The 12,967-nt window shown below is 43.5% G+C and overlaps 1 protein-coding gene across 1 annotated transcript in view; it reads right to left on the reverse strand.

The window, feature by feature from the left end:
• Positions 1–12,967, reverse strand: part of FLT1 (fms related receptor tyrosine kinase 1) — a 108,820-nt gene that overhangs the window by 15,033 nt on the left and 80,820 nt on the right. Inside the window, exons 16-20 of the mRNA XM_051615622.1 lie at positions 12,192–12,298; positions 9,791–9,929; positions 4,770–4,874; positions 1,564–1,677; positions 736–824 (exon numbers count right to left, since the gene is read on the reverse strand). Coding sequence (XP_051471582.1) covers positions 736–824; positions 1,564–1,677; positions 4,770–4,874; positions 9,791–9,929; positions 12,192–12,298 — 554 coding nt within the window. The remainder of the gene's footprint in view (positions 1–735; positions 825–1,563; positions 1,678–4,769; positions 4,875–9,790; positions 9,930–12,191; positions 12,299–12,967) is intronic.

Genomic DNA, 12,967 nt, shown 5'->3' on the forward strand with positions numbered 1-12,967 from the left:
GAAAACCCTGAGATGAGCTTTTGGCACAGCTGAGCTGGGGGCTTGGGGACTGCTGTTCTGGGTCCAGGCTCCTATTCCCACTTCAGAGCCTTTAAGCTTTTGGGGGATTTTGCTGAAAGTGCACAAGCAGGGATACAGTTGGTTCACTGGGGTTCAGGTTTGCAACAAGAATCATTCCATAGTTTGATTCAGAGGGCTGTGGGATGTAAGGACAAGACTCTAATCTCTTTTCCTCTTGATGGCCCTTCTCCTCACACAATAATAAGATTACTTGCAAATCTCCAAACACTAGGATGTCTTGGAACATGAGCTTTAAATGGTATTATCTCGGTTGTGTTCCCAGCGGTACTGAAATCAGTGGGCAAACCACTTCCTTTGGTTTCATAGACACCAGCCTCCAAAGTGACCCCAAGCTCAGCAGGAATGGATCTGTCAGCGGCAGGGCAAGAGCATGTGGGGACACTTTGGATAGGATTCACTTCCTTTTGCTGTAGGTGGCTCCATCTAAATTACTCACAGCAGTCTCCTTGCATGGTCAGGGAGAGAAACGAATCCTTTGTTGGCACAACACATCCCCCCCCATATATTAGAATAGGTCAGATGAACTACATCAAAAACCTGTTTCTCTCCTTTGGTAGAAGAATGTCTATGGAGACTAGCTCGGAGGCTTACATCTGCATTGCTGACACTTAGGTTAGGTAAGAGGAACCCTACCAGAGGCATCTGCCTCCTCACCTTGTTAGGGCAGAAAAAATTTCTCTTGCTTTTCAGGTAGTTTGATAAATTCCCATACTTGCAGTATTCAACAATCACCATCAGAGGCCCTGAGGAAAAGGAAAGTGCATTTTGAGTGGTGTAAAGGAATTCAAGGTGGCATCAGTTCTGAGAAGAATAGTCTTTCATGCCCATAACTAAAACCCGAGTCCAGAATAACTACGCAGACGGCTGCTTGAAGGACACTGGGCATATTAGCAAAACAACACTGTTTCTGGAAAGTAGGGAAGGGCCTAATTTTTGAAGGCTGGGTCATGAACCTGGGTCCTGAGGGACCCTCTGTTTCCTCTTTGGGCAGTCTGTGTTCAGACTGGAGCCCCACGGCCCACACACACTTGTTGAACTACAACAAGTGATAGACCTAAAACAAACGATAGCTCATACACGCTTTGCTTTTCTTAGTGAAGTATCATGAAGGATTTTACAACAGTTGCCTTGTAATTCACTGTTTAGGGCCAGCAGCTGATATCCCTTGTTCCTAGCCTTTCCAGATTATGTTTGACTTGAGCTTGAGCAGTGAAATGAGTAAGATAAAGGACAACAAGTGGCATGATCCTGAATTCACACTTGTCATGTTAATACTAAAAGCGAGTTTAAGTAAAGAAAGTGTTTAATTACTTCATTAAGTGACTAAAAATCTCTTTTTCTCTTCTTTTCTTCATCAGACACAGGATGAGCTTGAATGTTTCAAGTTAATACCATGACCTCTGGATAAAGCACAACATGACCAACTGACTGTCACTGGGAGGTGATCCAAACCCATTTTCAGTGCAGTGCAGCTTTTCTTACCTCCGTTTTTCGTGCAAGCTCCCAACAAATTCACAATATTAAGATGATGACCAATGTGGATCAGGATTTTCAGCTCAGTCATCAGTGCTTTGTACTCACTTGCTGTGGCCCCTTCTGTAAATGCAAAATAAAATCAATGAAAAATGGCAAATAACTGGTGCTGCTGCACTTTACCAATTCTTGTTACTTTCCATGGAAATAACCTTAATTACTGGATGTACCTTCATCTGCTGATGTTCTGTGTCTATTCCTCTCTGCTCAGCATCCTCTTATTTGCAATAAAACCCATAAAAAGACTTAGGCACTCAACTTCCTCCCAGTAGATTCTGCTATATTTAGAACTGAGAGCATTTTTTTTCCATATGAATAGTTTTGTCGTTTCAGCCAAAAATGAAAGAACAAATAAAAAGGGAATTCAAAACTATAGTTAACTCTATCTAGAGTAGGTTTCAGCTGACCTGATTTCAGCCATCTCAGGTTTATGCAGTAGCCTGAATTAATAAACATCTCAAGGAGTCAGTGGCAAGAGCAAAGCATTTCCAGAAGCTGATGCAGCAGTTAGCTTCAGCCATCTGTACAGGGAAGAGATGAACCACCCATTGATGATGCTTGTCTGATTCTGTTCATAACAGAGGAAACCTGAAGTATTAAGCTAAACCAAGGAAGTAAATTCTAACGGGTTAAAGTTAAGTGACTGCATCTCACCTTTACGAGTTCTGATCAGTATTAACAAAAACAGGTCATAGTAATGAGATTAGAAATCCCACAGCTAAGCCCAAAAGATTCTATTAAATGTTTCGTTATTTTAATTGTCTGAGCAATTTTTTTTTTTTCTGCAGAATTTTATTTTGGTAAGAAAGCAAGAAAAAACTTACTGCTTTGTGTGGATCCAAAAGGACTTTTTCAGCTTAATGACAACAGGAGTAAGAAGAAGAGTACAGTGGAAAGAATCTAGAGCTAGACCTTGAAGGGCTTGGTCTCAACTTCTGAATGGAACAGATTTTGTTGGTGGCCCCACACAAAACTAGTCATCTATCCAGTGACCCACAACTCATCTCTGTAGGTGGTGACACTTCCCCTCCACCTCATGGAAACTGTGTGAGGACAAAGCCCATGAATGACTGCAAAGTTCATGCATCATCTAGTGAGGTCACAGAGAATGGGGCAGATCTCCCCAAACTTCAGGTGTCCATAGTGAAGATACCTGCAGAGGATCTAGTCTCCACAGGCTCTCTTCATAGTCAGCAGAACTAAACAAGCCCTCAGCTCCCCATATGCAGGGATCTGCCTTAGGATGGGATGAACTGTTTTTTCTCACCACTGACAATAAAAGGAAATGTGAGCAACTAACTCAGATACAAGCATTTACCCTGCACACACACACATGAATCCCACCACGAGGAATTCTTGTAGCTGCTGTTCATTCCCATCAATTCCAGGAACAATCCCTGGTGTCTTGATGGTGCCGGCTGGCACAAGAAGCCTGTTGATGTATGTAAATAAACGCTGAATCTGGCAGTCCACCCTGCCAGCACATATGTCTGCATGTTGGCAAAACAGCTCAGTTAACCAGGGGTCAGGCGGTGACCCAGGTGACAGGCCATCCCACTGCAACCAGTGACACAGATGGCTATTGGCCCACTGCTGCTGAAGGTCTGGACAGGGACCAAAGCTTTAGCTTCCTCCCATTCTCCAGACATGCTTGCTGCAGGGTAGTTGTTCATTTGGCATTGTCCAACAGGGTATTTCTGTGCTTCTGGAACAAGAGAGGGGAGAAAGGTTTGTAACCCTCTCAGCTGCAAACTCGCTCCTTGGGGATGATCCTGGATATCCCAGTAGCACATACCACCCCCTGTGGAAACACCTGACATATTGCAGAACAAGGCTGACGAGAACAATGTCAAGGGGGCACACCCTACATGGAGTACAGCTGCCAGGTCATTGCTGGCAAGAAACAGAAGCTATTTCATGTGAGTGTTGCAGGGACAAACTGTAGGTCTGAGACTATCACACATGCTCCTCCAGGCTGCTGTGATGCTAGAAGCTACTGGGTAAGAGGGATGCACTCAAACTACTCCTGAACAGAGCCAACTGAGAGTATCAGGGATCCATGCCTTACTGGCAGAACAGCGGATGTGTTCTGGCAGAGAATGACACTGAAAAGGATTCTGGGTTCAAAAAAGATAAGCAGGGCAGCAGAAGGTCCCAGGGCAATGCAAAAAACCAGACCAAACCAAAACCTGCTAGGATCCTTAAATACATAAACAAGGGAAAGCTAAATACATCAGAAGATATTCCACCAGGACTCTGGGTTAAGGAATCCGAGTATCATTCTGCTTGCTAACTTCCCAAGCTCCTCTTCAAATTGATGAAGGTCTTTGTCCTTTTGGCTCCAACGAGAAAAGTGGCAGTGATTATCCGGGAGATGATTTCACTTTGGCAAGAGCGCTGGTGTATGAAGAGCACTGGCAAATCCATTACACAGCCTGGGTGTCAGCAACCCGAGCACCCTGCAATGAGGCTGCAGGCGCTTCAGAGAGGACACATCTGCACAACTCCTAGATTTAAGCAGCTCAATCTGTTTAGCTTAAGAAAAGTGCCTTCATGAAGAAAAGTCATTGTATCATGTAATGGAGAAGGTTAGAATTAGAAGCCACAGTCAGATGCAAAGTAGATACAAGGCATCTGGTTTTGATGATGAGATGATTAATTCTTAGAACTAATGACCAAGGGAAATATAAAAGCTTCCATCTGAGCATCTTCATGTCGAGGTGGATGCCTTATGCTTCAGCTAAATTTCACTGACATTGTTCAGCCTAGGGTCAGTCTAGCATAATGGTATTATGTAGGGAAATCCAACTGCCCCTTCTGATCCTACAAAACTGACTCTTTCATTCCCGCTGGCATTTGAAGCAGTGGATCCAGATCTTCAATAAAATTAGGCAATCAGGTTCTCACTGCATCTGAAACTTTTGTCTATATCATGTGACAACTTGCACCCTTTTTACTGTGATTGCAATTTTTATTTCATAGTTCTGCCATTTCACTTGTGGTGGACCTGAAACTTGATGTACATCTTTTGGAGGCTTCAGAGTGTTACTGGTGGGGGTATAACATCACACACTCTTGCTTTCAACAGAATCATATTAAAAGTGGGACACTATATAAGGGATCATTTTTTCCAGCCCAGCTTTGCAGCAAGATACCTTTCAGCATTTTCACAGCAACTATTCTGCATGTTGGTGATTTCTTAATTCCAAAAGCAGATGCTTGCACCACCTTTCCAAAAGCTCCATGTCCAAGAGACTTTCCTGTAAAGAAAATAAATGGGAGAGATATATTCTGGTAAAAAAATAAATCTCATCAGCAAATGACTTAATAGACAATTAATTAAAAAATATGCTTTTCAATGAATCTCACTTGTGTATTTCCAACATATAGGTCTTTTAGGCTTTTTGGGGTTGTTTATTTTGTTGTTGTTTTTTGGCTTGTTTGTTGGGGTTTTTTTAAGAGTAAGCAGACCAATCAGAAGACAGAGTCATCAGAGGGAATAAATGATATGACTGGAAATGATGCTAAATGAATGCAACCACTCAGTGGAGGTACACTGGCTTCTGACCCTTTTTTTTTTTCAGTCTAGCTCTGCCAGAGAAAGATTTGCTCCACTTCTCCCTGAGCACACCTCACAGTGCAGCAGGCTATGACACTGCTGCTTAGTTCCTCAGCAACACACCTAAACGTGTACATACTAAGATGCAGCTTGACAGGCTTTGGTAATTTTTACAAATGAAATTCTTCCTTCTCAAACAAGGTGCCTTAAAATTATTTTCATTCCAGGGAGGCAGTAGCAACTTCGCACTGTAATCCCTGGAGTAAAAGCACAGCCCCCTGCTTCTCTTGCCCAAGCAAGTCCTTGTAGGTTGGGATCATAGAGTGGTAAGAAGCTGAAAATCTGTGCAAATGAGACCTTGCAAAATGAGGTCTGTGTCAATTCAGTGAGAGGGGACCTGGAGTGACAAACGATGGGTTTGCTCACAGCAGGTATGATGCTTCCAGGTGCCCAAGGGCAGACATTTGTGCCATGTTATCATCATGCTGCTACTGAGCAGACCACAGGAGAAGTAACCAGAGGTTCTTGAAATAAATCAGTGAGCATCAAGACAATTCTCCAGCAATAGAAGCCAAGTGTCTTTTTCATTCATGTTCAGAAGCTGGTAAGACTGCAGGGGTACTGTTACAACTTTTCTAGATGTCATGACTGTTTATGCCAATTGTATGATCTTCACAGCATCCTTCATGATTTCTTAGTGTTTGAAGCAGGGAATATTGACTACCTCTTTGACACTGTGCTCACATGGACAGGCCTGACTGCCTCTGCCCTTCTCGAGGGGCTGGCAGAGTTGTGATCAGAGAGATCTTGTCAGTGTATCAGTTAGCAACACATTTTATTTCCAAGTAACAATTTTCAGACTGTATTGTGCTTCACCTCCAGCAGAACCCAGGCATCTAAATGGCTATCAAGATAGCAGCAGCAGGGTAAGAAAGGCGAGCTCTTAATATGAAAGCAAAGGATAACATAGGCCATATATTTTATTCTCAGATACCCAAATATGATGTAGCCATAAGCATAGGACAATTTCCTTTTCCTATGATGGACATATGTTTGACTAGGTCCCACTTGGACATCTAACTTACTGATGTCTAAATGACAGATTAATCCCACACAGACATTCACAAGCAGAGAAAAAGAGCTGCTGTCAGTTCTAAATGAAATAGATACCACCTTTTATATGTGTATCATATTTCTAACCTGTAATTCTCAGTATTCCTGTCAGTAGAAACAAACAGTATATATTATCAAAGTAATGAAAACATGGAGTGGAATATGCTAAGCCAAAAGAACTTGAGAAATTAATTGCCCCCTTAGATGTTGCATTTTTTACACAAATGAAAACCATGAAGCATTTAATCTACATAGCTGAAAAGCATAAGCAGACTGAGCCTTGGTTTGTGAAGGGCCTAGCATCTGACACACAAACGCAGGTGAATCAGTGTGTATCTTCAAAAATCTAGTCACCTATTTCAGCTACTGCATAATAGCTTCTTCATTCAGCAGGTGGATAAGAGAAGCAACATGAAGACTAAGGTCTCAGTTTTCTCGGTGAACTGATGTTCTTAGTTCTTGCTGTTTTGACTTTTCATGGTCTCTACAAGATGAAGTTGCAGTTTGAGGTCCTATAAAACCCATCATACCTTTGTTTAATCCATAGTTTTTATCTGCTTCCTTCACTGCTAACTCACTTCCCACACCAAGATAGCCTACTTAGTCACCATTTGGAAAACATACCAGTTAGCTCATAAAGCCTCACAAAGCTGCTAACCTTTCATAAAGGAGAATGAGCACTGGAAACAATACTTCCTTTTCAAAACAACTATTGTGATTTAATGGGAAAATCTAATATCACTTGGTGTATTAGTCTTTGTTGCTCTGCTATTGTTTGCTAAATGCTAGCACAGAATAGGGCTGCTCTAGCTTTGCAGCATGTAGGCTGAACTTCACAGCTTAGTATGTAGATTGTGTCTATGACTCTTAACAGATAGTTCCTGAAAGAGCCCCTTATGTTGATACATGAAGTAATTAAAAACAGAGAAATTAAACAGAAATATGAAGTTGACCAACCACCTGAGCAGTCAGCTTCTCACAGCCCTCACGTAGCTATGCTGGCCATAATTGGGGTGATGCTCAGGTAGGAAATGTTGCAGCATTCACATCCAGACCAAGGAAGCAGAATGCTCTACTTAGATTTTCTGCATTTGACTTGGGTTTCCTGGGGGAAACTCAGAACTCATTAAACTGAACATATTCTGCAGTCAAGGAGTTTTGGATCAGGAGGTTTCAATTTTCATCCCATTTTAGTAGGGTCCTTCAAGCATGTGAGTTGCTGGACTGAGGCATGAGGAAAAAGCTCCTGCAGACACTGCTCTCCATGTCTGTGGGAAGGCAGAGGCTCAGAGTGTTCACTTCTCAGGTCCTTTGCCACAGTTTGAGCCATCTGGGTTTTCTCCACACACGGCTTCATATTTTCCTGTGTGTTAGGTTGGACAGCACTGGAAGTGAAGGAGAAGTGTCCCACTGAGTGCCAGTGCCGTGGGCTTGCAGTGCAGAGGAGGGAGTGGGCCTCAGGAAGCCATCTGCCACCACTGTGTTTGACACTGTGCCCAAGCCATGTGGCAACACTCCCTCGGGGGTCCTGCACCACAGCATCAGTAGTGTCTGACCTCTCATACATTAGGAGGGTCAAGCCCCAGAGTAAGGTGAGAAATACGTGATAGTCCCACACTGTGCTGGATGGCACTGGTAATGCCCAGCACGCTGATGGTGATTTACAGCACCAGCATTTTTCTGCCTAATGAAAAGATGAGTTTGCTCTTAGTCAGACTAATCCATACTGAATGATAATTATCCTGACTTCAGTGGTGCCTGTTTGAAATTCTCTGTAAGGTCTGTAGCTCTTACAGATGAAAGGAGAGTCCTGTTGTATAAGCATTGCATCACAGCTGTGGGCAGTATGCGTGTGTTTTGGAGGAACACAGAGCAGAGTAGGTGTGGGCTGAAAGAAGGGACTTATTTGCAAAAGTCACAATAAATATGTATCCTGGAGGCTAAGTAGGTGGAAAGAGAAAAACAGACATATCTGATGCTGGAAGGGGTTGCATTTCTAAGTAAAAATATTTTCTAAAAACCATAGAAGCACATTTTGTGTTTGTGAGACACTAATCCTCAGAGACTGCCAAGGTTACTCAATGACTGAGCCAACTGCCATGTAAGCAGGACTTGCACTGAGCTAACCTAGCATACTGCACATATCCAGCTTCTCTGAATCTGGTTCTCATTCATTGTCAGCATTCCTTATTTGTTTACACCAGTTCTTCTGCTTTTAACTCATTCTCTGGTCATCATTCCTCACCTCTGGACTCCAAACACCAACTCTGCAAGATGTGGGCTTTTCCTTGGTGTTTACATTCCATTTTTGCTTGATTCTCTCCATGGAATTTACACACAAAAAAACCATCACATAAACCAGTGATCATGCTGTCTGCACATCAAGCTCTTGGTCCGTCATTGTAAGAAAACTATTCAAAGATTGAACATACTCCAGCACAAGGTTATGCTTCAGCATTCCCAGAATTGTATATGACAATTATAAATCACTAGCAATATATCTCAGCCGTGCTTATCCACATCTAGTCTCCTTGTGACTTCTAGCAGGCAAATTAAGTGTGATCCTAAGTGTATCCTTAAACACCGCCTGTCCCTGATCCCCAGAAGACAGAAGGAATCTGTTCAGCTCCTAGCTAAAATGGAGGGATTTTTCTCACCCTTGCTGTAGGACAAATTTAACACATGCCTGAAAGAACAAACAGCACTATAGCAACAGGCTGAGTTTATCACTGATACTTTCATGTTGACCCTCTTGTTAAAATCTGTGTGGTTTCTGGAAAGATTCCTCAGCTTCAAAATCTGGTCCCTACCCTCCAGCTCTCCTCGTAAGCACACGCTAGGCTAAGCAAGAAAAGAATGCTCCCAAACTCAAGCCTTTCACTGGGGCATCTGTAGGGAAGCTAGCTGCAAGTTTGAAGTTTCTGTAGGTTTACTTTTTTTATGTGTGGACTCATGTCCCATTCTTGCACTTTCTGGTGCACTGACAAGAACGTCTGTAAATTGGCAGCACAGAAGGAACACAGGGAGAGTGTGATGGAGAGAAGAGGAAAGGGAGAAACAAGGAAGGGTACAAGGTGGAGTGTGAGGATCCATTTCTGCACAGGTGTTTTTGGCAGATGAGAACTTAACCAGGTTACAAGGGAAAAAAATTACAGTGAATGCCAAAGGTCAGGGTCATGGGTCTAGAGAGAGAAGCACTGAAGTCAGTGGTTTGCTTGGGAAGCCTTCAGTTGCCCTGCCTCTATGTTGTAAGTCTGCAGAAAACAGAGTGCAGCACTATTGTCTGTATTTTAGTTTTCCTGCCTAGACTAAAAGATACATATTGCAAGTCAGGTAGACACAGTCAGTCAGTGCTAAATGTTATAGGTTAGTCACAGACCAGGGCACTCGGTTTGGAAGAGCTCACACTGAACCTGGCAGTGTGTAGTACCCAATTCCTCTTTACCTGTACAACTACATCTCATTCAATCACTGCAAATCCCATGTGAAGTACTCCAGTATTACCTAGTTTAAGCCTTTCCCTTGCAATCTCCCACTTGCTGGCATCATAAGGCAGACATTCACACTGCTCATCCAAGGGGACTTCATCAGGGTCCATTATGATAGAGAGATAGTGGTTGGTCTTCATTTCAGAGGAATAAGGCTAGAAAACAAAGAATATGGCAAAATGTAAAAGAGGATAAGGGTATCTGTCAGCATCCTCCTGTTTGGATTGAGGATATCAAGTTAATTCTGTCCACAGGGATGTGTGTTTTACAGTCCAATAGACGCTTTGGTTAAGCTCCCTTTGGCTTTTTTAAATATTGCAAGACTTCTCATGTAAAAGAAACTCTGTCCTCTAGTTTCCTCTTATGTGACATACCAGTTTCTTCAACAAAATCCATGTGGATCTGTATTAACATATGGTGTTATGACGCAGGCCGTATGCACGGTCAAGGGAAATATTTTCAGCAAATGACTAAACATTGCTGATAAAAATAACTTTCCTTCACGATTGTGCAAAGCAAGAAGTGGCCATTTGCAACAGATGGAGTTCAACTGCCAGTGTTTATTTTTTCCATATACCCAACAAAGATAGCTCGTATGTGGTTAGAAGTTGTGCAAGACTAGTCCTCAGGAGACTTAGATGTTATACATTTTGGAAACTGTTTACAAATTTTCAGAATTTTTTATTTCTTCGGTATCATTTCTGCCTAATTCACTAAAATTATTTGAGAATGGAGGAACTTCTAAACACCCAGGCTCAAACTTGTAATTTGAAACATATAATTTCAAATGAATTTGCTGGAAGTTCACTTTTTAATGAGCAAATGGATTATCACTTCACCTGCGAAATTTAAAGAAAGATCACAGAATCATAGAATCATAGAATGGATTGGGTTGGAAGGGACCCAGAAGATCATCTAGTTACAACACCCCTGCAAGAGCAGGGACACCTTCTACTAGACCAGGCTGCACAAAGCCCTGACCAACCTGGACTTGAACACCTCCGGGGAGGGAGCATCCACTAACTCCCTGGGCAACTTGTCCCAGTGCCTCACTACCCTAACAGTAAATAATTTCTTCCTAACATCTAACCTAAATCTCCCCTTTTCCAGTTTAAAACCATTACCCCTTGTCCTATCACTACACACCCTGGAAAAAAGTCCCTCCTCAGCTTTCCTGCAGGCTCCCTTCAGACACTGGAAGGCCACTCCTTGAAGCCTTCTCTTTTCCAGGCTATAAGGTCTCCTTGGAGCCTTCTCTTCTCCAAGCTGAACAGCCCCAACTCTCTCAGCCTGTCAAGATGAACTTAAAGTTATCTGCAGTCCACCTGTTTAAAACATATTTTCCTTCAGAGAGCACTGTAGATTGCCACTGTAATCCACTGGACTTTTCTTGACAGAGGAGTACTTATATTTCTGCAGAAAACATCTAGAATTTGCTTTAATTTCTTGGCTATTAGTTGGAATTTATGGAAAATCTGTTGAACTAAGCCCCATCATGTTGCTTGTCCTTTACTCATGGCAACAGTACATGGGCACATACACAAACACACGAGGAGCTGTGGTGGCTGTGAGCTGATCCCCGTGGCACTGCGCTGCGGGACCCCTGGGGCTGGGTGAAGGAGGGCAGCCAGGGCTCAGCCGTGGTGTGGGATGGGGGAGAAGGGGACATGCAACCATTCCTCACCCCATGTCCTGCAGTGCACCCCATTACCCAGGTACCTCCCTTCCCTAAATCCATCTGCTCCTGCAAGTTGCTCTGAGATCTTTCTGCACTGCTGAAGAACTGTATGCTTTATGAGAACTGCTCTGGCTTAACTTGCAGACACCATGCAAGGCAGACATGGTGCTGTCAACCAAAAGAGGCTTTAAACCATCACAGTCAGCCTTGAACAAGGACGGTCAGCTGCAGGGGCAGTTATCATTACCCTGCTGATACTGGATCATCTGCTCTAGTGGCTGCATCAACACAACTACTTCAGTGAAATATCACTTTACAAGTGATGTAATTATACCTGACACTGTGTGCAAACCAGACCCCAGCACCCTCTGTGAAGTTCTGTCATTCCCACTCACTCAGATCTTTGAAGACATTAAGATGCCAAACTCCCACAGGTTTCAAGGGAATGAGGATGCCTTTGGTGTGAGTCAGACACCCAAATGCTTGTGAGTCTCAGAGCCTTACCCCCCACCAAGGCTTTCATTCTGGGCTTAGTTATGCTCAGCCTTGCAAGTCACGGTTCCCTGGGCACCCATCAGCAGGCTGGTGATTACATGGGGAACAAAGTTGAGCAATAAATGAATAAAATCTTTTTTTGGTAGGCTCAGCAATCCCAGTGGTCTGGGAAGGATTTTCTAACATGAGCAAAGGACTGGTAAGGAGAGGCAGATGCTGTTGGGAGGTCCCCATCCATTCTTACCCTCTTCAGCTTGCGAATGAAGAGGGTCAACAGGAGCCAAAAGAGCGTCGCAGCCACACAGGTACAGGTCAGAGTTATTAGCTCCAGGTTTGACCTCTCTGATGTGCCTGGGAAAATAAAGCAGCAAACATTTTAGAAAATGACCTGCAAAACAAGGGCACCTCAGGTTTCTTTGCCATTAAAATAAAATACCAGGAAGGTCCAGCTTCTTTTCAATGGGGCATTAATCTCTGTTTGGACTGGCTCACAGAGCCTGGAAAAAAAAAATGTTCTCCCCAGTAAAGCCATCGTATTGAACACAGCAAAATTGCATTCCACCCATCTGAACATTTTTCAGTAAAAAATCAATCTTTGGCTTGCAGGAGGTGAGGTCAACCAGGTTGAGGAAGACCAGTCAGATAATCATTTCCTTTTGAGGTGGCACTTCAAATGTAGAGTATTTTTAGCCAGATTTTCTCTGTGTGAGATTGTGTGCAGGCATGTTAATACAGCTTCACCTGTCCCCACCCCAACAGCAAACCCCATCTGGCCAAGCCCACATGCAGGACAGGAGCAGAGGTCTCAGAAATGCTCAGTTCCCAGCAGCCTTGGGAGAGGATGGGGCTGCAGGGAGGGGATGGGTCTGCTGGCCCTTCCCTGGGGCAATGCTGAAGTGTGAGAGCTGCTGCTGAGCGCAGGAGAAGCTCCAGGGAGGGCTTGTGCTGGTGTAGACACCGGTGAATCCAGGTGTGACCCAGGGCATGCAGCAGTGCTGCTGCTTGGGTTTTCATCCAGGG

This window comes from Apus apus, chromosome 1, assembly GCF_020740795.1.
Source record: "Apus apus isolate bApuApu2 chromosome 1, bApuApu2.pri.cur, whole genome shotgun sequence".
NCBI lineage: Eukaryota > Metazoa > Chordata > Aves > Apodiformes > Apodidae > Apus > Apus apus.